The following is a 27,332-nucleotide window of genomic DNA, read 5'->3' as shown; positions in this document are numbered from 1 at the left end:
TGGTTTTACCAGCTTCCTTCCTTCTGTGGATCTTTAATGGTCTCTAACACAGTTTAATACCAGAGGGTTAACTGGAGTCATTGGCCCATATCTTTATAGGTACTGAGGGGACTAACTGCCACAAAAAACAATGGGAGGTGAGACCCTGCAGACCTCTGGGCTCTGGGGGTCTTCTCTGATAGGCACCAGGTGTCCTGATACATGGATAGTACTCAGAAAAAGAATGCGAAATATAACAATTACTTTGCAGCTCATCCTGTCTGAGAAGGAATTGCCTGCAAAGATCTTTACCAGCTCAATAACTTCAGTGGTAGCTGAATGACTGGGAAGTGTTTTATGCACCCCATCGTTGTCTGATCTGTTTTGGAGGCTGGGATCAGAGTTACCCAGAGCTGTCGTCACTGTGGTTTCTACAGGTTCTCCTGGAGGAGGTGGGTCAGGGCATTGCACGTGGGGTTGAGCTAAGCAGCTGCACAGGCAGTCTGTACATCGGCAAGATGGACTAGTTGCCTGTATCTGTACAGTCTGTTTGTGTTTGGGCACTGACTCTTTGTCAGGTAGTTCCAGTTGTCCAGCAGGCTATATCACACATTGCTACCTCTGTGCTGGTCTGCTAGACTGATGAAAACCTCTGGCAGATTGCCCCATACCTCTTTTTCCACCTGGATGAGATCTCCTGAAGGAGAAAAGCTCAAACATCACTCTCTCAGCTTTTTCAGGTTCTGAAAACATTCCAGTCCAGGAGCCAGTCTTCATTCAAGGGAGGTCATACTCTGTGTAAATGCTGATCAGAGCATCTAGCACATCCACACAAATTTATGTAAGCATGTCTTTTCAGAGAGTTCCTTGTGGTAGCTTTGCCAGGAAGGGTTATCCTATGAAAGCAGAGAGAAACACTGCCTCAGGGTGGGGCCCATCTTTCTCCACCTCCTGAGTAATGCCAAGGTATCCCAGCCTCTGCAAGGCAAGCAGATGTTAGAGATACAAAGCTGTCTTAGTCTACAGAAGGCAAACCCATTAACTGGTCATTTATAAACAGGGTAGCTTGCTCATGAAAAGCTCAGGTTCATTTTTCACTTCTCCCTCTTCTCTCTGCCAGTCCCAGTATGAAACCTATCCATCCTGCAGCATGTGAGGGAGAAGTATCAGTAAGGCTCCTGCTGGGGTGAGAAATGCTGTTATGGTCTATTGTTCGGGCCCAGCTGTGCTGGCCTCTGGGCCTTGGGCAAGAAATTGCATGGGAGGACATGGGAAAACGTGTGTGGGAGCTTGTGTAGAGGAACACTTACGTGCTGAAACGTGGTGGTTACGATGGAGAAAGTGAACATAGCTGAGGACTTGCTCAGATTGCCAAACTGCTCCACCTCACCTTTCAGCAGAGTATTACTATCCAGTGATGGGTGATGGCTCTGATGGAAAAAAACAAGCCGTGGCTGGCTTTTGCAGGCAGTTGCAAACTGCAGTGTTATGTGTCTAGTCATCTCATCACTTGCTCAGCAGCACTGTCATTGCCCACTTCCTGCTCTCAGCTTTTTGTGGAAGAGAAGAGTTACAACTTCATGTCTTGTGGTAGCAAAAGTTGTTTGTGGGGAAGAGTGTGGTGGTGTGCTCCCCCTCCTCCCCCCCCTTTTCTTCTTAATCAGCAGCCACCAGTGGTGGTCGTGGTGGCTGCATCTGGCTTAAGCTGGACTCTGGGGAGACAGATAACAACACAATAGCTAAGGGCCATACATCTCACTCAACAGCTGAGGGCTAGTTGAGCATGGGCCAACCGAAATACGGCTGGTATGCGAGTATGACTATAAGTCAATCATTTACTCCATAAATAGTGGAGAGCCCAGAGCCTGTTGAGCTCTCCAGCACGGCAGCAGGCTGCACGCCAGGATCTCCCCTTGAGTAGGGACGCCTCTCAAGGTTACTCCTCGAGGTTGAGAGAATCCTTACCACATCAGATACTCGGTAAGTGACTTGGGAATAAGCGCACTGAAACTTTGAAATATTAGCTAAGTGATATAAAGGATTGATTGTGCAAATATAATGCTTTAGACATAAACCGTTGACCAAGTCTGGGACTAAGTCTGGATCCAGCCGCACCTAAACTCCCCTCTGAGAAGGAGTTTAGAATGCAAGGGGGTCCTTTCTGAACCTCGTGACTCAACGGGAGGGCATCCCTGACAGTTTTGTCTGACCTTGTCTTCTATGCAGTAAATAATCAAGTGTACCTTGCCATTGAATTTTGTTAAACCACTGTTGCATTTACCATTGAAATTCACTAACTTGCTGTCTTATATCAATAAAATATATTGTCGCTTCTCTCTCACAAGTGACGTGCACCACTCCTTCTGCGACAGAGCAGTTTGGTTTTGAAACTTGAAAAATGCTATGCAGAGCCAATTGGCCCCACTGGAAAATCAGTACAGTTTTGAACCCTGAATATACTATCCTAAGGGCCTAGAAAAGACAAAATTTGCACATACATTGACATTTCCTGAGGCAAAGCAGTTAAACTGATGTCAAGGAAGTTCTGAGGGAATATATTTACAGAGCAAGTAAAATAAATCAGTGGATAAATGATGTTAATATAGGAGAGGGGGAGAAAGCACAGAGATAGGAAGAAGGAAAGTCTTCAAAGATACTCAAAAATACTTAGACTGTCACTGAAAGGAGGCTAGGACTCATAAAAGCAGCAGAAAGAAAGGTACATGGTAAGGCAATGTGCAAAAATAAATTAAAAAAACCCCAGCCAGATAAAGAGGCAGAAAGAACTGAGGAGGAAGACATAGAAACGCTACAGAAACATGCAGGAAGGAAAAACAGAAACAAAGAAGTGAATGTCAAATGGAAGCAAAAAAGTAAGGAAAAGAATAGGGGTAACAAGAACACTCATTCTATCATTGTATCTTGCATTGTTTACAAATCCCTCTTTTGGGATGGGCCCTGGAGCACTGGCTCCTGGGCTCCTGGGCTGAGACCTCGGCAGAGGAACTGGGAACAGCAAAGCTGGTGGGAGCAGTGCCTGAGGGAGAGGGTGGCCCAGCTTCAGCACTAGAAGGGAAGTGTAGGAAGGGCAAGATGGTGCTGGGAGAGCTTCCTCCTCTTTCCTCCTTTCTCCCCTCACCATGCCTGATCCCTCAAATATCCTATGAATCCAAAGCCAGTTTTATGCTTTGTAAGAAGAAAGAAGAGGTGAAAAAGGAAAGAAAGAAATTTTTCAGGGTTGCAAAGCCACATATAACCCTAGAGGACTTACTTTTGACCACGAGTCCAGCTGCCATAACACAGTGTTGCACCCGAGCTCAGTGGTGTTGATGAGGTGAGATCAAACACTGGGCTGGTGCAGCTCCATCCTGCCCATCTCTTTACTTCCGTCTCAATTTATGGTGGAGACATAACCTATGTGATCAACCCCTCCTGGCCTTCTTTTATTCTTAGCTCCAACAATTTAAAAGAATACCCCCTGGCTGGGGATTCCTGTTACAGTTCAAGGAAATACTTCTTCCCCTCTCTAATTAACTTCCTTCCATACACATAAAGCTGGCTCCTTGCCTCAGAGAGAGATGGCTGTAGGCAACATAAAACTCATGTATTTCCCATTCATTTGCTCTATCTATGCAAGCAAGCTCAGCTCCAAACAAGGCTTCTCTGAATCCTGGCATGAACCCTGCACACCCCTGCGTCCAGGCCAAATCTGAGAGGGATTATGCACAGCAGTACAGCCATGGATCTCCAGGGTTAATACCCAGTTTTCCAGCTGAGGGTGAACTGGCATTGCAATCAGGTGATGTTGCCAGCAGATATTGCCTGCCAAACTTGTTGGGCAGGTTTGAGAGAAACACTATTAGCATGTTGCTAGATACAGGTTTCCTAGTCTTCTGCAGGAAACTTCATGTTGATGGCATTTGCATTAAATTGCAAAATGCTGCTATCATCAACAATTGGTTAGAGGCTGAACTTTCCCACAAGAGACTGGGAGATTTTTGTAATACAGTATTCACAAGAACGTGCTCCAGAGCTCAGCTGTTGTATCTTCATTAACCTCTTCGGGCAAGAAGGTAAACAATTCCTTTTTTTTTCCCCCAAGTAACTTATGATTTTTTTTTTTTTTTGGCAGATCCAACGTAGTCTACAGGTTGTTAAAGTAAACATCCTGTTTACAGATGGGACAGAGGCGGGAGATACTTTTACATGCTGCAGGCAGCAAAACACACTGCTAAAATTAAGGTGGCTCAAGAGCTTACACAAAAGGAGCTGGTCTTCAGTGGGACATAAATGGGGAATTTAGGAACACAGACTTTTGAATCTGAAATTTCCCTCTCTGCCATCCAGAAAGCTCTAATTACCATAGGACTGATCAGCTCAGTGGCTTATACCAGAAAGTAGCTGGTTTTCTGCCTATATCTCCAGAAGGGCTGAAGGGCAGGCTCTTTCAGAGCACCTCTACCACTCAGGTAGAAATGGGCTTCACATGAAGTGATGGTGCTGATGACCTGGGTAAACTCATCCATGAAGCAGGAGATACGGGTTAATTTCCCTTCTTTACTCAGGTTTCCATGGCACAAGAAAAAGCCTTGAAATATTCACTAGATGAGAGAGAGGGCGTGCAATTCTTTGGGTGCTTAGGTGTTTCCCTTGTAGCCTGATCCCGGCTGCCAGGGAATTGTTCATGTTCTTAAACAATGACTATATAAAATAGGAAGGGTGGAGTGGTATTCAGATTTTATTTTGTTAGTGGGAATGCTAGTCTTCACTATCAACATATTAGCTCGGGTTTGGCAATGATGTTTATAAGCTTGCTGAGAAGCCTGTGTGGCTGCATACAGGCATATCACTTGCTACTGTACAGCCCATAACAGGCTAATGTACATCCATGTCTATTTATGCAGGAATAACTGGCCTAGAAAGAGGTGGAAAAGGTAGTGGAGGTATTGATGCAAAATAATAAAAGGAGTCAGAAAAAGCCCTTTCTGCAACAAAAGTAGCAGCCTGAGAAGCTAAGTTGTTTGGAAAATGAACTTGGTAATATTTCCCTTAGAAAGTTATTTTGTACTGAAATGTATTGGTTTTTAATTTAAAACATGTTACTTTGGAAATGTTTTGTGTCACATGGGGATGATTAGAATTTCTGTGTTGTAGGAAATGTAATTTTTTCTGTGCTGTTTGTCCCTTTCACTCCAAATCAGCACAGAAACCCTTGCAAACGTCTTTTTGTATGAATGGTAATGAAAAATAAGAAAGTCACTTCTACCAAACATAGATTTTTCATGTGAGGAGACAATACTATCTGGCATGTGCTCCTTTTGTAGGATAGACACATGTCATTTCTGCCAATTCTGTCTTCCTTTGTGTATGAGAAATGAAAGTGCATTAAAGCACCTTAATGGGAGGCACATTGAATAAGTAAAACGTGCAATGGGAATTATCATGTGGCATCAAGGAAAACAGGTTCCTTCTTGCTTACCTTGTATTAAATACAGAATTACCTTAAAAACAAGGCTACAGCTCTCTTAGCCTCCCCATCTTATTTACTGCCTCCTCCTGTTGACTGCATAATATAATTTAATACACCTATTAATAATGATAGCTTTGAGCACAGCTTTTTATTCTTTGAGAATTTTTGTCTTGATTTCATCTACCCTTAGCTGAAAACAAGCTGTAAAGAGACAACAGATCATGAATGGTTATAGAAAAGGAGTGTTCTTCATTTCACCCAGCCATGGAAGAAGTTTGTCATCTTTACAAGGCCTCTTGTATACAGTGGTTTCTTCCGAAGGAAGCTCTTTTCCTGGGTAGCTTCTTGCTCACATATAACAGCGCCAGCAATTTCCATCTGCTGGACTATGTTAAAAGCTACTCAACCATCATGCAAAACATTTCCCTTCATCAGATGTACAGCCCCAACCCTGCTTGCTGTCTCTGCGCTATTGCTAATGTTCAGTGCAGACACCCTGGCTAGTGCAACCCGGCAGCTATCATCTTCCTGGAACACTTCTCCTGATCTCATATCTGCTGTCCTTACCACTCCAAGATCTTTTTAAAGTAGTGTTACCATTTGTTGTCCACCATGTAGGTGTTCTCCAAACTCCACTGTCCTCGCAGTAACTCCAAAACTCTCACTGATTGAATGATTACACAGATTACACACATGGCTTTATGGTGTGGAATCATTCATACACTTGTGCCTGCCCCAATTTAGATTAAGAAAGTTCACTAAATCCTTTCATTCTGCAGTAAGAAAGTTCCTCCACCAGCCCACACCTCCCCTCCCTTGCTTTGGGTTTCCAGAGCAGCTCTCTAAGTAGTTCCCACTCACAAAACCACAGAGCTGGCCGTAGTGTTTGCACCTAGACATCTCCCTGAGGACAGCCTGATGCTTTTTCTAAAGGAGTGGCCACCTCGGTGCGCCAGGCACTCACTTTTAAAACCTGTTCCCAGCTCTCAGGCTTTCCCTCCACGCTTGGCAGTCTGTCCTCTCCCTGCAGGCTGGGGTGGAGGTGCCTCCTTCCTGCTGAGGAAGTTTATTAACTCTTTTTTTCTCCTTGACTCGTTCTGAAGTTTGGGCACACCTACAGTACACCTCATGACCTACATTTGCTGTGAACAATTTCACAGCTCCATTTCAGATCTTTCAAGAGGTGTGGAAGCGGAGCAATACAAACTTCAGCACTAAAGAAGTGCTGAGTTTTGTTTTCAGAAGGTTCTGGATAGTATGTAATGAAGGTGGAAGAAAAGATAAATTATTATTTAGTGCTATGTCTTTTTCTTGTGGTAAGATGACTGTGTTATTAAAAGGAAAATGAAAACCATGTTTCATACAAATACACAAACAGCAGAACTAGAACAGCTGTTTTCATAATTAATGAGATATAACTCATCTTTAATTTGTTTGTTCAGAGAACCTTTTGGGTATTTCTCCTCTGTTTTGCCCATTTATATTAGGTCTTTATGTGAAGTACTTCTGGACTTCAGGGTGAAACAAACATCTTGGTATGAAACATAGATGAACTTTTTCTTTCAGCATCACAGTTTGTTTCCACAGAGCAACAGTCAGAAACATGATGAAGCATTGATTAATGCTGTGCTTTTCAAAAGGCAAGAAACGTCTGCATTTGCCACATGTGGCACCTTCATATATTCAGCAACTTGACTTTTCAGCTCTTCCAAGCCGCTGCAGCGATCTATCTTAGGCTAAGTCTATTTTCCTGTGGGCTGAGTTAATTCCTGTTGTCTGGCTCTTGCTGTGAGCTAAGATGGTTTGGGCAGACAAACGCTGCATCTCAGCTGAGCCACATCAACGCCCAATGCCCTGGTAACTTCTGGCACCTAAGCCCCAGCTTCTCGTGCAAAGTTCATGTCTGGCTCATGGCTGAGCAAGAGGTAGTATGCACTCTGCATCCTGAGGACAAGGCGAGATGTTCTGAATAGCTTTTTGAAGGGCAGGCTCTCTGCGAGGGGGTGACTGTGGCTGTGGTAGAAAAGCTGGGCCCTCGGTGGGAGAGCAGAGTGGCAGGAGAGCATCAGCTGGAAGGGGATGCAGGTCCCCAGCACCAGGCAGCCCCTTCCCAAGAAGGCTCTAGACCCCTCTCATAGGGGCTGCTGGACACCGACAGCCCAGGACAGGCTATATAAGGGGTCTGCTGATGAAAGATCCTGAAATTCAGCTTTGCACCAGCCTCTCCCCACCCTCAGCCTTCTGGTGACACAGGCTGGAGCTCCTCACGGACCTTGGCCTTGCAGGCTGCAGCAGCTGGGCAGCACAGGGCTGAGAAAGAGTGCCTGCTGTGCCGTGGACTTCTGTGGGCAGTGGGAATAAACACCCGGCTGAGCACTCACCATCTTCTCAACAGAGAAGAGGTCTGGAAGCTTGCTATGGACCTGGCCCGTGCTTGTCCCAGTGCAGGCTGAAAGCTAGAGCTAACCAGATCTGTGCTGCGGGAGACATCAGGGTCTTCTCTCCATACTGCGGCTGTGTATTTCCCCTAAATAAAGTATCTTTCTGGAACACAGGCCACAGCTACTCATCTCTATGTCTGCAAGCAGGCAGGAGTGTACGCTTTGCTTTTCACACATTTTTCTGGTGTGCTGTCCAAAATATCATTTGGTTGACACTGAAAATAATGGGGTTTTTTTGCGGTATAATAATTCCAGAAAAGCTCATGTGATCCTACCGGTATCCACACAACAGCTTTACAGTTCTTCTCCTGAGGGACAGGAAAGGAATTTCTAAACCCTTTTTTTTTCAGATGGCCTCCTGCTTGCAAGGACCAAGCTGGAACTTCGTCCCAACTTGTTCTTAGCAGAGTGGATTTAATGTAAATGACCCATGAGAAAGGTATCAGACTGTAATGTTTCTAGTACAAAAAGTGACACAAATCTTGTAATGCCATTCAGCAGCAATTTACAGGCTTCCTTTCAGGGCTGTTGAGCTATTGCTTTGTTTGGAAATTTTAATTGTGTATCCTGCCTGAATCTGTGCCTCCTGGAAAGCTCATGAGGAGGGAAAAAGTGTATTTCAAACTGTTCATGTTTCCATAAGTCTCCATAGCTGTTAATGACCCTTTTTCATATATGAAAACATTTAATTAATAGTGACTTTATTTTTATAAACCTGTTGTGTGAAACCCTCACATCACAGCTCTGGTTACCAGACATGTTTATATGCAGGCATAGTTTCTATCACCAAGTTTCTGTCACTAATCGTATGTTGTCAGAAGAGGAAAGAGTTGATATAACTGTATACATCAAACCAGTTTGGAGAAGGAAAATGTTACTCCACATCCGATTTCAATACCATGATCTGAAATAAGATACACCATGGGATAAGACAGAAAAATGGTCCTTTCTGAGGAATTCACATATATCGTGAACGTGGGTCCCTTTTCCAGACCTGCTGTGTCCTTGCTCCTGCTGCATAGCATAGACTGACAGATGTGTGCAAGGTTGGCTGTTTAAAACTCTCAGAATTTAGAAAACTTCTATTAATGAGCAACCAGCTATGGGACAATCTCAGAGCAGACAGATGCTTCACGGTGTGATCTAGCTAGGTAACAAGCTGCATTAAATTTCTTTTTTTTTGTGCTCCCAGTCAGCAGCTGCTTCATGATGGGCTCCATTTCTAGATCAGTTACTGAGTTTTGCCTTGATCTCTACAATAAGCTCAACAGAAATGCAGAGGACACAAACATCATCTTCTCTCCAATGAGCATCTCTGTTGCCCTGGCCCTGGTCCATCTAGGTGCAAAAAACAACACTGCTGCTCAGATAGAAAAAGTAAGTATTAATGAAACATGCTGAGATGCTTCCACATTGCTTGCTGTTCCCTTAATGGAAACTTTGGGCATCCTAGCAGGACACATGTGCAAGGGTCTCATAGGAAACAAGCAGGAATACAAGCACAGGTGCTGCCTTCACCGTCGTGCTTGGTGTGCTATGATCCTTGCCATCTCCTTGAGTGAGTTGCCCCATGCAGACTCAGGACAGGAGCTGAATGAGAGGAGGCAATATACCACAGTGGAGCACTCTGGCTTTCCCCCAGCCTGCTGCCAGGATATCAGACTTTCTTGCAAAATTACGAGCAGGTGCTTCCTCTTGTGGTTGCTATGAGAATCCCGAAAGCGTGAGTCTGGGTGGGTGGTGGGGAGAGTTGCAGAAACCCGAAGTGATTGTGTCTGCGTGACTGGAAGCATTAGCTCACTTACCACTTATGACATTCAAGAGTCAAAATGTCTTAACCTGCAGAGCTCACAGGGACCCAGGTGGGCAGGGAGGAGGTGAAGAAGGCCACCCCTCCGATTGCTGTGCCTTTACTCCCCACAGTGCAAGTTCTGCTTTCTACAGTCTTCTCTTTTCTCCTTTGTGCCCATGAGCGGTAAAAGACCAATAATCCTAAGGCAGAAGTTCTTGTCAGTAGCTGACTCTGTAGCAAGATATTTGCACATTAGAAACAAGGACTGGTTTCCATTAAGAGCACTGTGGTTTTGATATATTTCCTAAGCTGATGCAAAGGTTAAGAATGATTGCAAAAAGCCAGTTTTGATGTTTTCAAAGAAAACTGTATTTATCTCTTTGCCTGAGGCAACTTTTTGTTTTGAAATTTAAGGTAACTGTAGCAATAAAAATACAAATAAAATGTAAACATTTTTAGGGATTAAATGCAAGTTCTTCTTGGTTTGTTAATATAAAAACGTGAATCTGAATATATGAGCAATTTCAAGTCTGTCATTTCAGCCTGACTGAAGTTGAGAAAATATCTTTCATAAATCTACACCATTTATCCAGGAGAGCACAGCAAATCTTTTAAACAAGGAAAATGCTTTTATCCCAGTTACAATTGCCATAATTTGACATCTTCAACTGCAGGTGCTCCATGTCAGGAAAGCTGCAGAAAGAATGAGCCTTGGATCTGATCTTGAGAGCGCAGCCCCAGAAATGGAGCCAGAACAAAGCCCGGAGAGAGAGCCTTCCCTCTCGCAGGTGCGTCCTTGGGTGGGGAGTATTGGAGTCTTCACTGCACGGAAGGCTACTAGGTACAAAGCACTGGAGTCTGCCACTGGAGGGAGTCAAAATCACACGCACAGAGTCTGCTTAATCCACTAGGAAATGCCTGATACAAGGTGTTATTTTATTAAGGGCCAAGTCTTCCATGAAGCCAATACCAAAGCCTTCGGTGATCTCATCTGAAGGAGGATCAGGCTACAAAGCTTAGACTAGCTGCATTTAAAAATCGGTACAGCAGGAGTTAGCCCTATAGTGTAATCTAATTAGGATGCAAATTAACAACCAAAGCTATACGGAGTAATCGTTATAATTGTTGTGTTTGTAATATTCCCAGTGTAACAAGGATGGGGACCTTAACCATGACGCGTTCCAGGCACTGCTTTTGCAATTACAAAACCTTGGTGAAAGATATGTTTTAACCCTGGCCAACAATCTCTTTATACAACAAGGATTTGAACTCCAGCAGGTAAGTTACCTGTACCTGCTAACTGCTGTGGCCCTGACCCCAAGCTTCCCTGTAACTGTGAGCCTCACTATTGTCCTCTTCATGTGTATTTTGGAGCACTTGATGTGCTTCTTAGAGCCAGATTCCTTGCAGCTGGTGGGAAAGAGACAAGAGTTTCAGCTCTCTGTTCTTTTGGTTAAAAAAATCCCACCCCGTGGCTATCAGTGACTATAGAGCAAAAATAAAGCAGGAGTCTGTTTGCTTTTGGCATATGTTGACACTCAGCCGGAGGTGTGACTACAGCCAAACCCGGCCTATTCAAGCTGTCTGTAAGCTATTTATTTCTGGGCTTGCAAGTGGCATGGCTGGGGCAGCAGTAAGCTTGGAGAGGGCTTATCAGCTGAGATGTTACACAGTTTCATGCATAGGGCTGCTGCGCTGAACTTCTTACTCCTTTCTTACTGAGTGACAGAGCAGTCTCTAGACTACCTAGTATGGATAACTTGCTAGTCACATCTTTGCTTTTCTGTCAATTATTTCTGTTGAATGATTTGGATACTTAAGCATCAAACAACACATCTGGCATCTTCTCTAATGTTTTATTTTTATCTGGACCTCAGGTATGCAGTTCTCTATGGGAAGACTTTCTTCTGGCTTTCCTTTTACTTATTTAATTCTTTTTGCCTATGCAATAGAATAATTATCTCTTCTTCAAAGATTCTCTGAATAAACTTCAGGTAGTTGATGTTTCCAAAATTAAATTTTGCCTTATGAAGTCAACAGGTCCCTCACCATTTCTAAAATAGTTCTGAAGCATTGGTTTCTTTCAAAAGGGAATAAGTGCTTAACAGATTTGACAAATTTATAATCTTTATTGCTTTACAGCAATTTCTGATGTGCGCTAAGAAACTGTATGGAGCAATGCTGCAAACAGTGGACTTTCATGGTGCTGTTGAAGCCACCAGAATAAAAATTAACAGTTGGGTTGAAAGTGAGACACAAGGTAAAATAAAGCAAAACCATAGCCATACTATCACTGCCTTCTTAGACTGCTTCAACAAAAGAAATTCCAGGGTATGAAAAGCAAAGACTTGTTCATGTTTTTGTGTGTTCAATCCTACACTGTTTAAAGACAGCTTGTCTTCCCATCCACTCTTGAAATATTAGAGTAAGTTATCAGCTAAATTATTTCTGAATTAAAGGTGTGTTTGTTGTCAAATACTTTTGTATTCCCACCCTTATGCCTGGCATGATAATTGCAATAATACCTACAAGGCTTGACCAGACAAATTGCTTCTGCAAACAGCCAGAAATGCAGATACAGGACAGCAGGGGATGGAAGCTGTGAACTTCATGGTGAGACTGGGAACAGCCTGGGGAGCGGGGGGGAGGAGGAGCATAACTGAGGATCTGGTTATGTGTAGAGCAATGTCCATAAAGACGAGAGATTTGACCACCAGCGAGACTCACTATCACAAATGACAACCAACTAACTAGCTCTTGCCCTTAACAAGGTAGCGGGGGCTATTGGCTCTTGCTGATTAGACTAAACATGATATATGCCATTTTCCTTTAGTTTTGCCAGAGCTGCAGTAGCAGCGGGATGAAAATTTTATAAATCTCCTGGCTGAACATAAACCAGAGCTTGCTGAGGGACAGGCAAATAGATTTGAAGGCTTCTGTAATTTCTCAGTTGCCCATCTCCTGACCAAACCTGTCCTTGTACTGGTAGAGTGGCCTGTGACTGGTGTGGGAAAGAGCTGTTAACCCCAGCTGGCTCCCAGTAAGAGGGCTGAAGGTTCAGGAGCCACCTTGCACAGGGTTAAGAGCCATCATTGCTCTGGGTGCTCATATGAAGCCTGTGGACCTGCTAACTCCTCCTTCAGCCTCTCTCTGTGTGGAAAGCCAAAAGCTCCACAGCTGGTTAACTAACTGCTGCGTTTGGTGCAAAGGGAAAGATGCCCTCATGTAAACCAAAATATGTGATTGATGGTGGTGCCCCCTTCCCCGTGGCTAATGTCACCTGGCACATATGTATGGTCACTGACACTGATGGTTGGCTAATTTGGTGACCCCCACTCCCCCCTGTACTTCGGGGCTGGTAACACTGCAGAGGAATCTACCATTTGTTTGCCTATATTGTCCCTGTCCTTTGAATAAACCAAGAACTGGATTTCTAAGTTTCTCCAAAACTAAGTTCACAGACAAGTAATTGAGTCTCAGTCCAGAGTCTTAATGACAATGAACAAATACTTGTATATTCCAAAATTTCCTTTAGGTAAAATCAAGGAACTCTTTGCTCCGGGTATGATCGATGCACGTGCATTGCTGGTGCTGGTGAATGTAATCTACTTCAAAGCATCCTGGGAACACAAGTTTGAAGAACAAAAAACAGTACAGAGAGATTTTAAGCTGAACAAGGTACATCTGCATTCTGTAAATCTTAACATTATTTACCCTAGAGACTGTGAGCATTGCAGCAAGCATAACATAGAAGCACAATGTCCAGGGCTTAGCTGCCCTGTGAGCAAGGTGTGGGTGTGCTGGGAACTTAGCCTGCCTCTCCTGTTGGGTAGGGGTGGCAGGAGGGTTATTCACAGAAAAGCAAAATCTTTACTGAAAAAATGTGCAAGACTCAGAAGTTGCAACAACTCAGAGTTTTGCTTTGGTGACTGGTAAAACACAAGTGTTAGCCCTGATTAGCACTTTGGAACATAGTAGTCATTACAGATAGTTGTCATGGGTGGAAGCAAACCTGAACATCCCATTTCATATAGGCTCCAAGGGGTTATTGTGGTGTTTATATGTTCAATACATTTCAACATTAGCTACGCATTTGAGAGATTAAAACAGACCAAACCAACCAGGCCAGATAGTGACAAACTACAAAAATACAGCTGCAATTTGAAAAAGGAGAAATTCTTACAGGGTATTTTGGTTTATTTATAGTATTTGCAATGTTTGAAAGTTTATTTTAAATATATTTTAAGTTTTAGCCCTTTTTTCTGCCATAGGGGTATCACCAAAGCCTTCATAGTTTAACTAAGGTATTGCCAATATTGTTGCAAAGTTAGTTCTTTAATAAGCATTCCTCCAAGTATTGTGTGTGACCTTTAAGTCTAAGATATTCTCAAAAAAGACAATCAAAAACATTTACTTTAATTTAATTCAGTTTTGTCATCTTTCCATATGTTGTGCCAGTACCCTATTTGTTCTCATCCGTAACAAAAGAAAAAAGCCCAACACATTTAGGTCTGCTCTTAAGTTGCAGAGCTTTGTATAGGAAAAAGTCTCTTTTGAGTGTTCCTCATATATCAAAGGAAAAGGTCAGAAAAACATGTATTTCTAGTTATTGTGTTGCATTCCATTGTTAAGACACTGGTAAGAAACTGTCATATTGGGTACTTATATTTGTGACTTTAAATATTTCTTTGAATATGGATGTTGACAATGGTCTATAGCTGAGAACATTTGGTGCACTGCTGCAGTAGGAGAAACTATGAGATAGGGAGAAGCTGTATAGATTTTTCTTCATATGCTAATCAATACTAGCAGGATTTTTGCTGAAAATATGTCATCTACCAGAAGACTTCTCCCTCTGCTTTAGAAGTTAGCTAACTGTAAAAGGAAACTTGGCCCTTTATGAAGCTTTCAAACAACCCCATCACAAAAAAGGCAAGAAAACAAGACCTAGAAGAGGATGCCTGAGAAAGGTTAAGAGCAAAATCATAACCTATTTATTGTTTCCTGTCTAAACAATCAGTCTGATAAATGACAGCCTGATTCTTGCAGTGCTATTTCTTCTTTATCCCAGTCCAAGTTAGGACTTGCAAATCCAACCAGCCTCAGCCTGTTTGGAAGTGTTACACTATTAAGAAACTTCACTATCTGATCAGTTGCAGGGAAATTGTTTTTTCTCCAAAGAATTATCCCCTTTCTTTATGCATGGCAAAGCTGAGGTTTTGTGTGTCACAACAAAATAAAGAAAAATGTTTAGCCTAACAACAATTACTGCTGAAACCCTGACTACCTATAATAAGTTTAAATGTTAAGAGCTGTATGCTTAAGTGACTGTATAATTTTCTTTTAAATAGAATGAGAAAAAACCTGTGCAGATGATGTATCAGAAAGGCACATTTAAGTTAGGCTACATTGAGGAGATGGGTGCTCAGGTCCTTGAACTCCCTTATGCTCAGAAGTCACTGAGCATGATCATCCTGCTGCCAGGTGACATGGCTGATGGATCTACCAGTGGGCTGGAGCAGGTAAGGCAGTATATATCATGGACTATGGGTGAAAGTTGGTTGTCTGAATTGAGGCTGGGTAAAGATCTAAGCTTTTGAAAACTGCCTGCCTTTTTTAAACTCTCTTTCCCTCCATCTTCTAGATTGAAAAGACAATGACCTATGAAAATTTAATGCTGTGGGCCTCTTCAGAGCACATGTTTGAGATGACAGTGGAGGTATACCTCCCCCGATTCAAGCTTGAAGGCACCTTTAACCTCAATGAGGTATTGCAAGAGATGGGGATGACTGACATCTTCACTGAATCAAAAGCTGATCTTTCTGCAACGTCGTTTGCAAAATCTCTGGTGCTGTCAAATGTTGTCCATAAGACGTACATGGAAGTCAATGAGGAAGGCACCGTAGCAGCAGCTGGTACAGGAGCTGTCATTGTGAGGAGGTCTCTTCCTCTCACAGAGGTGTTTATGGCTGACCACCCTTTCTTATTCTTTATTAGACACAATCCTACCAATACCATTCTTTTCTTTGGCAAACTCTGCTCACCTTAAAATAGGGGCCATTTTCTAACATTGTGAGAAACACCTGGATGAAAATCAGAAATTGTATTTTTTTCCCAATGCATTCTTAATCCTTTGACAGCTAGTTTGTATTTCAAAGTAATCTCTGCAACCATTTTAGGTTAGAACCCATCAACTGGATGCTCTGCCACTAGGCTCCTTGAATTGCAAATATTGGTCTGAATCCAAAATAGGATTAAATTTTGCCTTAACCTCACTGGATATGAATAACATTTTGTTTCCTCGATGCCCACATATGCTTCTGTATTCCTGCATTCATATGCATTCCTGCATATTAATGATGGTGACGACAGGGTTGAGGTTAGAAGGGACCTCTGGAGGTCATCTTGTCCACCACCTCCCCTGCTCAAGCAGGGCCCCCTACAGCCGGTTGCCCAGGACCATGTCCAGATGGCTTTTGAACATCTCCAAGGATGGAGATTCCACAGCCTCTCTGGACAACCTCCCCTAAGTGCCCCATAAGTTCTGAAATGACTCCAGAGAGAATTTTGAATGCACGGTGTCTGCAGGAACAGGATATGAAACCACACATTTCTAAAGATGGTTAATTATTTACACAGTAAAGAAGGTTGCCTTTTATGTGGGGATAAATCAAATGATCTCAGTCTCAAAGAATAGGAAGAAAATGGTCTAAAGCACCCCATTGAATTTACTGACGTGGAAAACTGTAGCCATGAGCTTCCAAGAAATGTTGTTTTCTTCCTTGCATGCTGCTGTCTGGTGAATTTTAACAATCTGAGATGCAGATCTGAAAGACAGGGCTCTCTCTATGCTCTGAGAAATGAAGAAAGTTTTTGTAAAGGGCAGTGCAAATCATGGAAATCACAGTTAAGCATAACCTGGGAAGGTTTTTAGTCTGTGGGAGAAAAATAAAACTTGCCACTGACTGATAGGGAGACATTACTGCTAATATGCTGGTTTAACATAAGTAGCATCTTCCTCAGAGAGATTCTGCATGAGATTTAACAAATTAACATTTGCAACATGCTTTATGACCCATGAAAAGGAAAATATACATTAGCCGTTTTCTGTATAATTGGATGTAAAGCACCCTCATGTTCCGCATTCATGATTATCATAGCTTATGCACCATAAGTTACCCGGGGCCCTTTGGACAAGAAGTCTAGGAAATAAGAGGGAATGATAACTGAGCAAGAACAGGCAGGAGCAGGACAATAAAAGAGTCAAATAAACAAACTACTCTTGACTGTCTAAGTTGAAGGTGCAGAACAGCTCCAGCAGTAGCTCTCCAGGCTCTGTCCGTGTTTCCCTTCTGGAGGCTGGCAGCCCAGTTTGCCTATTAGGCAATGTTTTTGTTACCTAAAGCTGTCATCATACAGTGTTTATATTCCCCAGGGAAGTTCTGAGCACTGCAACCTCAAAATCAACACTGTTTCTGAAGATGCAGAGACAAGGATTCCTGTGATGAAATGGCAAATACCACAGGGGAAAAACCCTTTCCTTTTATTCCCACCTTTTCTCAGAAAAGAATATACAGTCTCCAACCCCCAGCATATCCTTTTTCAGCACCCTTGACTTAAAACAGGAGTTTCTGACAACACTGTGAGTTAGCAGGGGGACGGATCTGCACTTGCTACCAGTGAAGAATGCAGGAGCTTAGTCCTGAAGGTGAAAGAAATAGAGGGGGAGTTTTGCAATAAAAGTCTCTGTTTAGCACAAACCAAGCTGGGCTGTTCCTGTGCCACCAGAGCACGGGAGCCATGAAGACGTGTGGTGAGCCCTGCATGGTGTAAGGGATGAGTCTAGGACATTTCTGGTACACACAATAGCAGCGGTTTTACTACTATCACAATCTCATGAACTATGAAAAGAAGACGAATGTCGTGAAAGAAAAACCAAATGTCTATGCAACATAGGTTTATTTACATTTTTTTCCCCTCAGTGCAAACTCTGCCTCTCTGCCAGTCCCCATCCATGCAAACAAGGTCCAATGCTTCTTCTCTTCCCACAGCTTGCAGCTCACCAGGGGAACAGGCATCTCCTTTGCAAATGGCAAGGTTCAGATGCGTTTGCTGCTCTGCCCTGAGCCCCCAGGGTTGGACTACATGATCTTTAAAGGTCCCTTCTGACCCAAACCCCATTTTATGGTTCTGTGTGTTGCACATCGGTTAGCTGGATTTGGCTAACTTCACTGAGCTCTGATCAGTTACTGATTTACAGCTGGTCAAACTAGTTTATAGTAACCACATTGTATCACAAAATATCTGAGTCGGTAAAAGCCACAAGAGTTATTAGGTATTGTGTCTTAGACTTGAAACATACATGCACATTTTAAAATCTCCTGACTTTAATATCCTGTGTTATACTTATGGAACTGTGTAGGATCTGCCTTGTTTTCCTACTCCCATCTGGAACTGGAAGTGGGAGAAACTCAACTGTGATTGGAATAGTGGTTATTGGCAAAACATATAGCTTTTAAGCAATAAGGTGAAGAAATACTACTTTTCAGTGCTCATGGCCTGAGACTAGATTTAGAGACATGATCAGTGTTTAAAGTTTCACTTTTACAGTATCACTTTTAATGTTTGTGTTCAGTCTGACCTAACTTTGCATGTGGTTTCCTCTTGGTGTGAGGCAAGCGGTGGCAGTAGAAATTCTCACTGCAAGTCTCTGCCTCTCCTCTTGAAATTTGGCACGGTGCATTCGGGCTGCACAGTGTTTCAGCTTCTCCAAGTTGCGGGGCCACAGCCCTTCTTATAGGATTCATTAGCAGCTGTGGATGCTCTGTCTCATGGTGCTTATAGTCTCACTGAATTAGGTACTCACTTCTTCCCTAGTATCAGCTGAGGGAAGGGCCACAGTTTGGCCCTTAAATCACAAAATCAGTTGGTCCCTTATAAGCAGTAAAGTGAAATGCCTACCCCATACATAGCTATTTGTATTATTCACTTATCTTCAAAGTGAGTTAAATTTTACTTTAGAAACCAATTCAACATGTATTTCAAATCTAATAAAGATGGCATACTTAAATTTCCAGAGGAGTCAAGACCCCCTGAGCTACTGCTGTAGAAAGCTTAAACACTGATTTGACTCTTGGGGAAAGCTTTACTAAAAAGGCTAAAAAATAAACCATTAAAGGTTCAACTGGTACACTTCAAAAGATACTACTTTGCAGGATTTATTTGGCCTGTTATTTCCTAAGTCATCCTGGGAACTTCTCAGAATTTGACTCTCAGTCATTTCTGGTTTTGGCCTTGGTGTTATGGATTGCTAGAGACTAGTCTATTTTAGACAGAGACTCAGGTAAGTATAGTAATTCCTCCTGATTTAAGACTGAACACAGCAGTATCATTACTAAAAATACTAACAGTAATAAAATTATGTTTAGAAACAATCCTGTCACTGATTTCTTACAAATATTCTTATCTCCACAACCCTTCAAAAAAAATATCTGACGCATTGTAAATCTTCCGGCTTCCAGTTTCTCTTCCAGTATTTACCAACTTTCCATTGCCTTTCTCATGGACCATCCATCCCATGTATCCAACACACGTATGGAAGTGCCAGCTCACTTTCTTGGATGGTTTCAGAAAATCATCCAGAAGTAATGCTTTGAATTAACTTATTTTTTAACTTCTGTGTTATACCATATTTTATTCCATTAGCCCAGTACAGTCAACTTAGCAGGGTAAACATATAGTAACATCTATCTATATTCAGATAATACCAGGGCTTGTTCCCCTTGAACAGAGCACCAAGGGAGGGAATACGCAATCTGACTGAAGGGTAGCTGGATGGCAGTGCTACTAGTTAGCACCTTCTGGCTAAGACCTGCACAAGGTATTATAAACAGATTATCAGGACTAAAATTCAAAGTTCAACCATGGTATGATATACAATATAAATTGTACATAATTTATTACATTGATTCATTATCAATATAAATAGGTTAACTTTTATTCAGTTATAGTTTATTAATTATAATAATGTAATATATGATACAATATAAAATTACCACACATCAAAGGTTGGCCTTGACTGATGGTAATTTAAGTAGTTTCATGCCTTCTGTACTGTACAGGGTGCTATTCTACTCCAACTGTACAGTCAGTCACACAGTAACAGCAGCAGGATCATCTAGACTTCTAATTCCATATTTATTAAAAAATTGTCTTTTAGTAAATCCTCGATTTTATTTTCTTGGTAAAGTATGCTTATTTTCTATATGGAATTATAATCACTTCTAGCAGGTACTACATCATAGTATTCATAGGCTTTACGAAAACCAGATTCAGAAGTTACACTTCCTAACTGTATTTTTCAGTCTATATGTAATGGAGAATCTGTGAGTAACATGTTTAATGCACAGAATTATAAATGGCTTTAGAAAGGAGAAGCAACACTAAAATAATGATGTGGTTCTCCTAAACATAACATAGGCTGGCTTTAAGCATGTACATCCCAAAAGCCATCAGAAAGAAAAATTCTCTTTTCCTATGCATGTGGAGGTAAACAAAATTTGTATGCATTTTATTTTCACTTTTGTAAATTCTCTAGCAGCTAGAATTTTTCTTTGCTTGCTCTGAACTGCCTTGACGTGCTTTGCCCATGCTGAAATTCAGGAATGAGGCAGAATAAAGTGCAAGTCCCCGGAGAACATTTAGTGAATGCATTCAAAGCAGACCTTGTGCAAGCTATTCAAATAGGGGTCCCTGAAAATGCCATTAGAGTGACTTCATTTTTTTAGGTGAAAATGGTACCTATGTGGCTCAGGAGGTGAAGGGTCTGTCTTTAGTGTATCCCTTGTCACCTACAAGAAATTAGCAGAATCGACCAACATGGAGAATGTGTATCCGCAAAAAATCACAGTACACTTGCCTCAGTTCAGAATGGAGGAGAGCTGTGAGCTCATACCAGTACTGTGGGCTCTGGGGAAGAGGGGTGCCTTCGTCCTTGAACAAGCTGATTTCTCTGGGCTGTTTCTCTGGCCCAACAGCCTAGGCCATTCCCCTCCAGGGCCATTCACAAGTCTTTTGTGGAAGTCAATGAAAAAGACACTGAGGGAGCTGCTGCTACAGGAGTGACTATAATACCATTGTGCCTCCACATTCCTTACGAGGTCAGAATTGTCCATTCGTTCCTTTTCTTGATCAAACACAATCTGAGCAAGAACATCCTCTTCTTTGGCTGATGTTGTTCCCCCTGAGGTTAGAGCAGGTTCTACTTCTTTCTTCCCAAAGAGAGCACAATACTGTGGTAGAAAGGAGTAAGGCATAAACAACATGTTGCTATCAAGTGTCATCGGCATTTCCTGATATCCATAGTCTTGATCCCAACAAAAAGCACCAAGCTGCTTTGGCAAGACTACTGGAAAAAAGTATAATGGGCCTTTCCTGTTTAGAGCTCTTCTCAAATGAGAGAACAACACTAATGGAGTTTACTTCATTCTTATTTCATTCTTAGCCATGAAAACTCTCATTGCAATCATGTTGTCTGAATAGTTGGGTGACGTGCTGTATAAATAAGAAGTTCAAAATGATGCCTCCCCTCTTCAGTTGTATGGCAAGGCTGGTGGTGGGCCCAGCCTCCAGAAGGTGTTGCAGACCTTCCTCCCCAGCCACCAGGTCCCAAGCCAGAGACAGGTTCATGCTGAATCCCCTGCTTTCCTCCCATATGCCTCCAGCAACCCCATCTCCAGTGCTTTAACACTGGTGAGTGGTGTTTATAGGTTTTAATATCCATTTTATAATATAGCATGAAATAGTGAGCTAAGTGTTTTTCTGTGCCAGAACCCACTTCAGGTAAGGCCTTGAATCATTAAATTTGTCTTTACTGGTTTTCTGTGATAAGAATTGTTATCTAAGTGTATTTGTGCAGTTTACTCAGTTTGCTTCTGCATAGCAAAGCTCATTTTCTGTCTGTACCAGACTGAGTGAAATACTGCAATACATATAGGTTTTAGTGAATGTTAGTAACTCCAAAGTTTGGAAACCTGCAGTCCTGATTGTTGAGATTCACAACTGGGACAGGGAGAATGGAGTTGTATGCAAAATTAAATTGGGTCTAATTCTGGTTTCTTCTGCCTATACAATTTCCTTCACTTACGCAGTATGCATTTATAAGCTATTTAAATATCAGTGAACTGATATCAGGGGAGTTATGATAGATTTACACCCATGTCTGAGAACAGAATTCAGTCCAAAGTCTCCAGCTGAGTTGCCCAGACACCCGTGCATACCAGCAAGAAAAAAGGGCCATCATGAAGTCTCAATGTAGAAACACACACTGCTGTGTCTCTCCATGTCGCACAAAGGCAGACAAAAGGAGACTGTATTTATGAGCACATCTTGTAGCTGTTTTCTAAATACAGGGGAAAAAAATTAACCATGTCTTAAATACATAGTAAACTGCAGCTCTGTGAATGAAGACATGTAGTTGCAGGCTTCTCCCACTCTCAAATAAGAAGGCTTGCAGGCAGGATCAGAGCTTTGAAGTCACCCCACAAGCATTTGATGGCATTCCAGCTCGTGTATACCTCCTGAGGCTCAGTGGAAAAGCTTACTTTGTACAAGATGGAGGTTTAGGAAAAGGGTCAAAGGTCTTGCTGCTGTATCACACCATTTTAACACTAACCCTAAGCCTAACCCTAACCCTAACTCTAACCTAACCCTAACCCTTACCCTAACCCTAAACCTAACCGAACCCTAGCCCTAACCCTAACCACTAACCATAACACTAACCCTAACTCTTACCCTAACACTAAACCTAACCCGAACCGTAGCCCTAACCATAACCACTAGCCCATAACCACTAACCGTAACACTAACCCTAAGCCTAACCATTAGATGTAACCATAACCCTAAACCCCAACCCTAACCCTAACCCTAACCCTAGCACTAACCCTAGCCCTAAATCGGACCCTAACCCTAATCCTAACCCTAACCCAACCTTAACCCTAAGCCTAACCTTAGACCTTAAAACTCACCTATTACAAACCCTAACCCTAACTCCTAAGCCTAACCACAAGCTAACCCTAAACCTAAACATAAATCTTACCCTAACCCTATCCCTAACCCTAGCCCGAAACCTAACCCTAACCCTAACCCTAACCTTAGCCATAATCCTTACCCGTAACCCGTAACCATAACCCTAACGCTATGCCTAAACCCTAACCGATAACCTCTAACCCTAACAATAAACCTAAATCCTAACCCTAACCCTAACCCTAGCCCTAAGCCAAGCCCTAAGTGGGACCCTAACCCTAATCCTAACTCTAACCCAAACTTAACCCTAAACCTAACCTTAGCCCTTAAAACTAACCTAATACAAACCCTAACCCTTACTCCTAACCCTAACCCTAAGCTAACCCTAACCCTAACTCTTACCCTAACCCTAACCCTAACCCTAGCCCTAACCCTAACCCTAAACCTAACCCTAACCTTAGCCCTAACCCTAACCCCTAACCCTTAACCGTAACCCTAACCCTATGCCTAACCCCTAACGCCTAACCCTAAAAATAAACCTAAACCCTAACCCTAACCCTAGCCCGAAACCTAACCCTAACCCTAACCCTAGCCATAATCCTTACCCGTAACCCGTAACCATAACCCTAAGGCTATGCCTAACCCCTAACCGCTAACCTCTAACCCTAACAATAACCCTAAATCCTAACCCTAACCCTAACCCTAACCATAGCCCTAACCCAAGCCCTAAGTCGGACCCTAACCCTAATCCTAACTCTAACCCAAACTTAACCCTAAACCTAACCTTAGCCCTTAAAACTAACCTAATACAAACCCTAACCCTTACTCCTAACCCTAACCCTAAGCTAACCCTAACCCTAACCCTAACTCTTACCCTAACCCTAACCCTAACCCTAGCCCTAACCCTAACCCTAAACCTAACCCTAACCCTAATCCTTAACCGTAACCCTAACCCGATGCCTAACCCTTAACCCCTAACGCCTAACCCTAACAATAACCCTAAACCCTAAACCTAACCCTAACCCTAACCCTAGCACTAACCCGAGCCCTAAGTCGGACCCTAACCCTAATCCTAACCCTAACCCAACCTTAACCCTAAACCTAACCTTAGCCCTTTAAACTAACCTAATACAAACCCTAACCCTAACTCCTAACCCTAACCTGAAGCTAACCCTAACCCTAACCCTAACTCTTACCCTAACCCTAACCCTAACCGTAGCCCTAACCCTAACCCTAAACCTAACCCTAACCTTAGCCCTAAACCTAACCCCTAACCCTTAACCGTAACCCTAACCCGATGCCTAACCCCTAACCCCTAACGCCTAACCCTAACAATAACCCTAAACCGTAACCCTAACCCTAGCACTAACCCGAGCCCTAAGTCGGACCCTAACCTAATCCTAAACCTAACCCAACCTTAACCCTAAACCTAACCTTAGCCCTTAAAACTAACCTAATACAAACCCTAACCCTAACTCCTAACCCTAACCCTAAGCTAACCCTAACCTTAACCCTAACTCTTACCCTAACCCTAACCCTAACCCTAGCCCTAACCCTAACCCTAAACCTAACCCTAACCCTAACCCTTAACCGTAACCCTAACCCGATGCCTAACCCCTAACTTCTAACGCCTAACCGTAACAATAACCCTAAACCCTAAATCCTAACCCTAAACCTAACCCTAGCCCTAACCCAAGCCCTAAGTCGGACCCTAACCCTAATCCTAACTCTAACCCAAACTTAACCCTAAACCTAACCTTAGCCCTTAAAACTAACCTAATACAAACCCTAACCCTTACTCCTAACCCTAACCTGAAGCTAACCCTAACCCTAACCCTAACTCTTACCCTAACCCTAACCCTAACCGTAGCCCTAACCCTAACCCTAAACCTAACCCTAACCTTAGCCCTAAACCTAACCCCTAACCCTTAACCGTAACCCTAACCCGATGCCTAACCCCTAACCCCTAACGCCTAACCCTAACAATAACCCTAAACCGTAACCCTAACCCTAGCACTAACCCGAGCCCTAAGTCGGACCCTAACCTAATCCTAAACCTAACCCAACCTTAACCCTAAACCTAACCTTAGCCCTTAAAACTAACCTAATACAAACCCTAACCCTAACTCCTAACCCTAACCCTAAGCTAACCCTAACCTTAACCCTAACTCTTACCCTAACCCTAACCCTAACCCTAGCCCTAACCCTAACCCTAAACCTAACCCTAACCCTAACCCTTAACCGTAACCCTAACCCGATGCCTAACCCCTAACTTCTAACGCCTAACCGTAACAATAACCCTAAACCCTAAATCCTAACCCTAACCCTAACCCTAGCCCTAACCCAAGCCCTAAGTCGGACCCTAACCCTAATCCTAACTCTAACCCAAACTTAACCCTAAACCTAACCTTAGCCCTTAAAACTAACCTAATACAAACCCTAACCCTTACTCCTAACCCTAACCCTAAGCTAACCATAACCCTAACCCTAACTCTTACCCTAACCCTAACCCTACCCTAGCCCTAACCCTAACCCTAAACCTAACACTAACCTTTGCCCTAACCCTAACCCCTAACCCTTAACCGTAACCCTAACCCGATGCCTAACCCCTAAACCCTAACGCCTAACCCTAACAATAATCCTAAACCCTAACCCTAACCCTAACCCTAGCACTAACCCGAGCCCTAAGTCGGACCCGAACCCTAATCCTAACCCTAACCCAACCTTAACCCTAAACCTAACCTTAGCCCTTAAAACTAACCTAATACAAACCCTAACCCTAACTCCTAACCCTAACCTGAAGCTAACCCTAACACTAACCCTAACTCTTACCCTAACCCTAAACCTAAACCCTAACCCTAACCCTAACCCTAATCCTAGCACTAACCAGAGCCCTAAGTCGGACCCGAACCCTAATCCTAACCCTAACCCAACCTTAACCCTAAACCTAACCTTAGCCCTTTAAACTAACCTAATACAAACCCTAACCCTAACCTGAAGCTAACCCTAACACTAACCCTAACTCTTACCCTAACCCTAACCCTAAACACTAACCCTAACCCTAACCCTAACCCTAGCACTAACCCTAGCCCTAAGTCAGACCCTAACCCTAATCCTAACCCTAACCCAACCTTAACCCTAAGCCTAACCTTAGCCCTTAAAACTCACCTATTACAAACCCTAACCCTAACTCCTAACCCTAACCATAAGCTAACCCTAACCCTAAACATAAATCTTACCCTAACCCTATCCCTAACCCTAGCCCGAAACCTAACCCTAACCCTAACCCTAACCTTAGCCATAATCCTTACCCGTAACCCGTAACCATAACCCTAACGCTATGCCTAACCCCTAACCGCTAACCTCTAACCCTAACAATAAACCTAAATCCTAACCCTAACCCTAACCCTAACCCTAGCCCTAACCCAAGCCCTAAGTCGGACCCTAACCCTAATCCTATCTCTAACCCAAACTTAACCCTAAACCTAACCTTAGCCCTTAAAACTAACCTAATACAAACCCTAACCCTAACTCCTAACCCTAACCTGAATCTAACCATAACCCTAACCCTAACTCGTACCCTAACCCTAACCCTAACCCTAGCCCTAACCCTAACCCTAACCCTAAACCTAACCTTAGCCCTAACCATAACCCCAAACCCCTAACCGTAACCGTAACCCTAAGCCTAACCCTTAACCACTAACCCCTAACCCTAACCCTAACTCTTACCCTAACCCTAACCCTAAACCCTAACCCTAACCCTAACCCTAACCCTAGCACTAACCCTAGCCCTAAGTCAGACCCTAACCCTAATCCTAATCCTAACCCAACCTTAACCCTAAGCCTAACCTTAGCCCTAAAAACTCACCTATTACAAACCCTAACCCTAACTCCTAACCCTAACCATAAGCTAACCCTAACCCTAAACATAAATCTTACCCTAACCCTATCCCTAACCCTAGCCCGAAACCTAACCCTAACCCTAACCCTAACCTTAGCCATAATCCTTACCCGTAACCCGTAACCATAACCCTAAAGCTATGCCTAACCCCTAACCGCTAACCTCTAACCCTAACAATAACCCTAAATCCTAACCCTAACCCTAACCCTAACCGTAGCCCTAACCCAAGCCCTAAGTCGGACCCTAACTCTATATCCTAACTCTAACCCAAACTTAAGCCGAAACCTAACCTTAGCCCTTAAAACTAACCTAATACAAACCCTAACCTTAACTCCTAACCCTAACCTGAAGCTTACCCTAACCCTAACCCTAACTCTTACCCTAACCCTAACCCTAACCCTAGCCCTAACCCTAACCCTAAACCTAACCCTAACCTTAGCCCTAACCCTAACCCCTAACCCTTAACCGTAACCCTAACCCCATGCCTAACCCCTAACCCCTAACACCTAACCCTAACAATAACCCTAACCCTAACCCTAACCCTAACCCTAACCCTAGCACTAACCCGAGCCCTAAGTCGGACCCGAACCCTAATCCTAACCCTAACCCAACCTTAACCCTAAACCTAACCTTAGGCCTTTAAACTAACCTAATACAAACCCTAACCCTAACTCCTAAACCTAACCTGAAGCTAACCCTAACCCTAACCGTAACTCGTACCCTAAC

General features: G+C 43.0%; 1 protein-coding gene across 4 annotated transcripts; it reads left to right on the top strand.

The window, feature by feature from the left end:
• The first annotated feature begins 1,613 nt into the window (after positions 1-1,613).
• Positions 1,614-19,475, top strand: SERPINB12 (serpin family B member 12). 4 transcript variants are annotated; one of them, XM_075052193.1, is made up of 9 exons: positions 1,614-1,959; positions 8,241-8,329; positions 9,083-9,267; positions 10,357-10,470; positions 10,829-10,960; positions 11,825-11,942; positions 13,218-13,360; positions 15,034-15,204; positions 15,327-19,475. In XM_075052193.1, exons 2-9 carry the CDS (start codon positions 8,314-8,316, stop codon positions 15,729-15,731), a joined length of 1,284 nt encoding a protein of 427 aa, XP_074908294.1. In that variant the 5' UTR covers positions 1,614-1,959; positions 8,241-8,313; the 3' UTR covers positions 15,732-19,475. The 4 variants fall into 4 exon arrangements, with proteins under 4 accessions (XP_074908294.1, XP_074908295.1, XP_074908292.1 ...); XM_075052191.1 differs by lacking the exon at positions 1,614-1,959 and adding an exon at positions 3,689-4,052; XM_075052194.1 differs by lacking the exon at positions 8,241-8,329 and having other exon boundaries at positions 1,617-1,959.
• The last annotated feature ends 7,857 nt before the right edge of the window (positions 19,476-27,332 follow it).

The sequence above is a fragment of the Buteo buteo genome, chromosome 20 (genome assembly GCF_964188355.1).
Source record: "Buteo buteo chromosome 20, bButBut1.hap1.1, whole genome shotgun sequence".
Lineage (NCBI taxonomy): Eukaryota > Metazoa > Chordata > Aves > Accipitriformes > Accipitridae > Buteo > Buteo buteo.
This window is presented reverse-complemented; position numbering and strand designations above follow the sequence as displayed.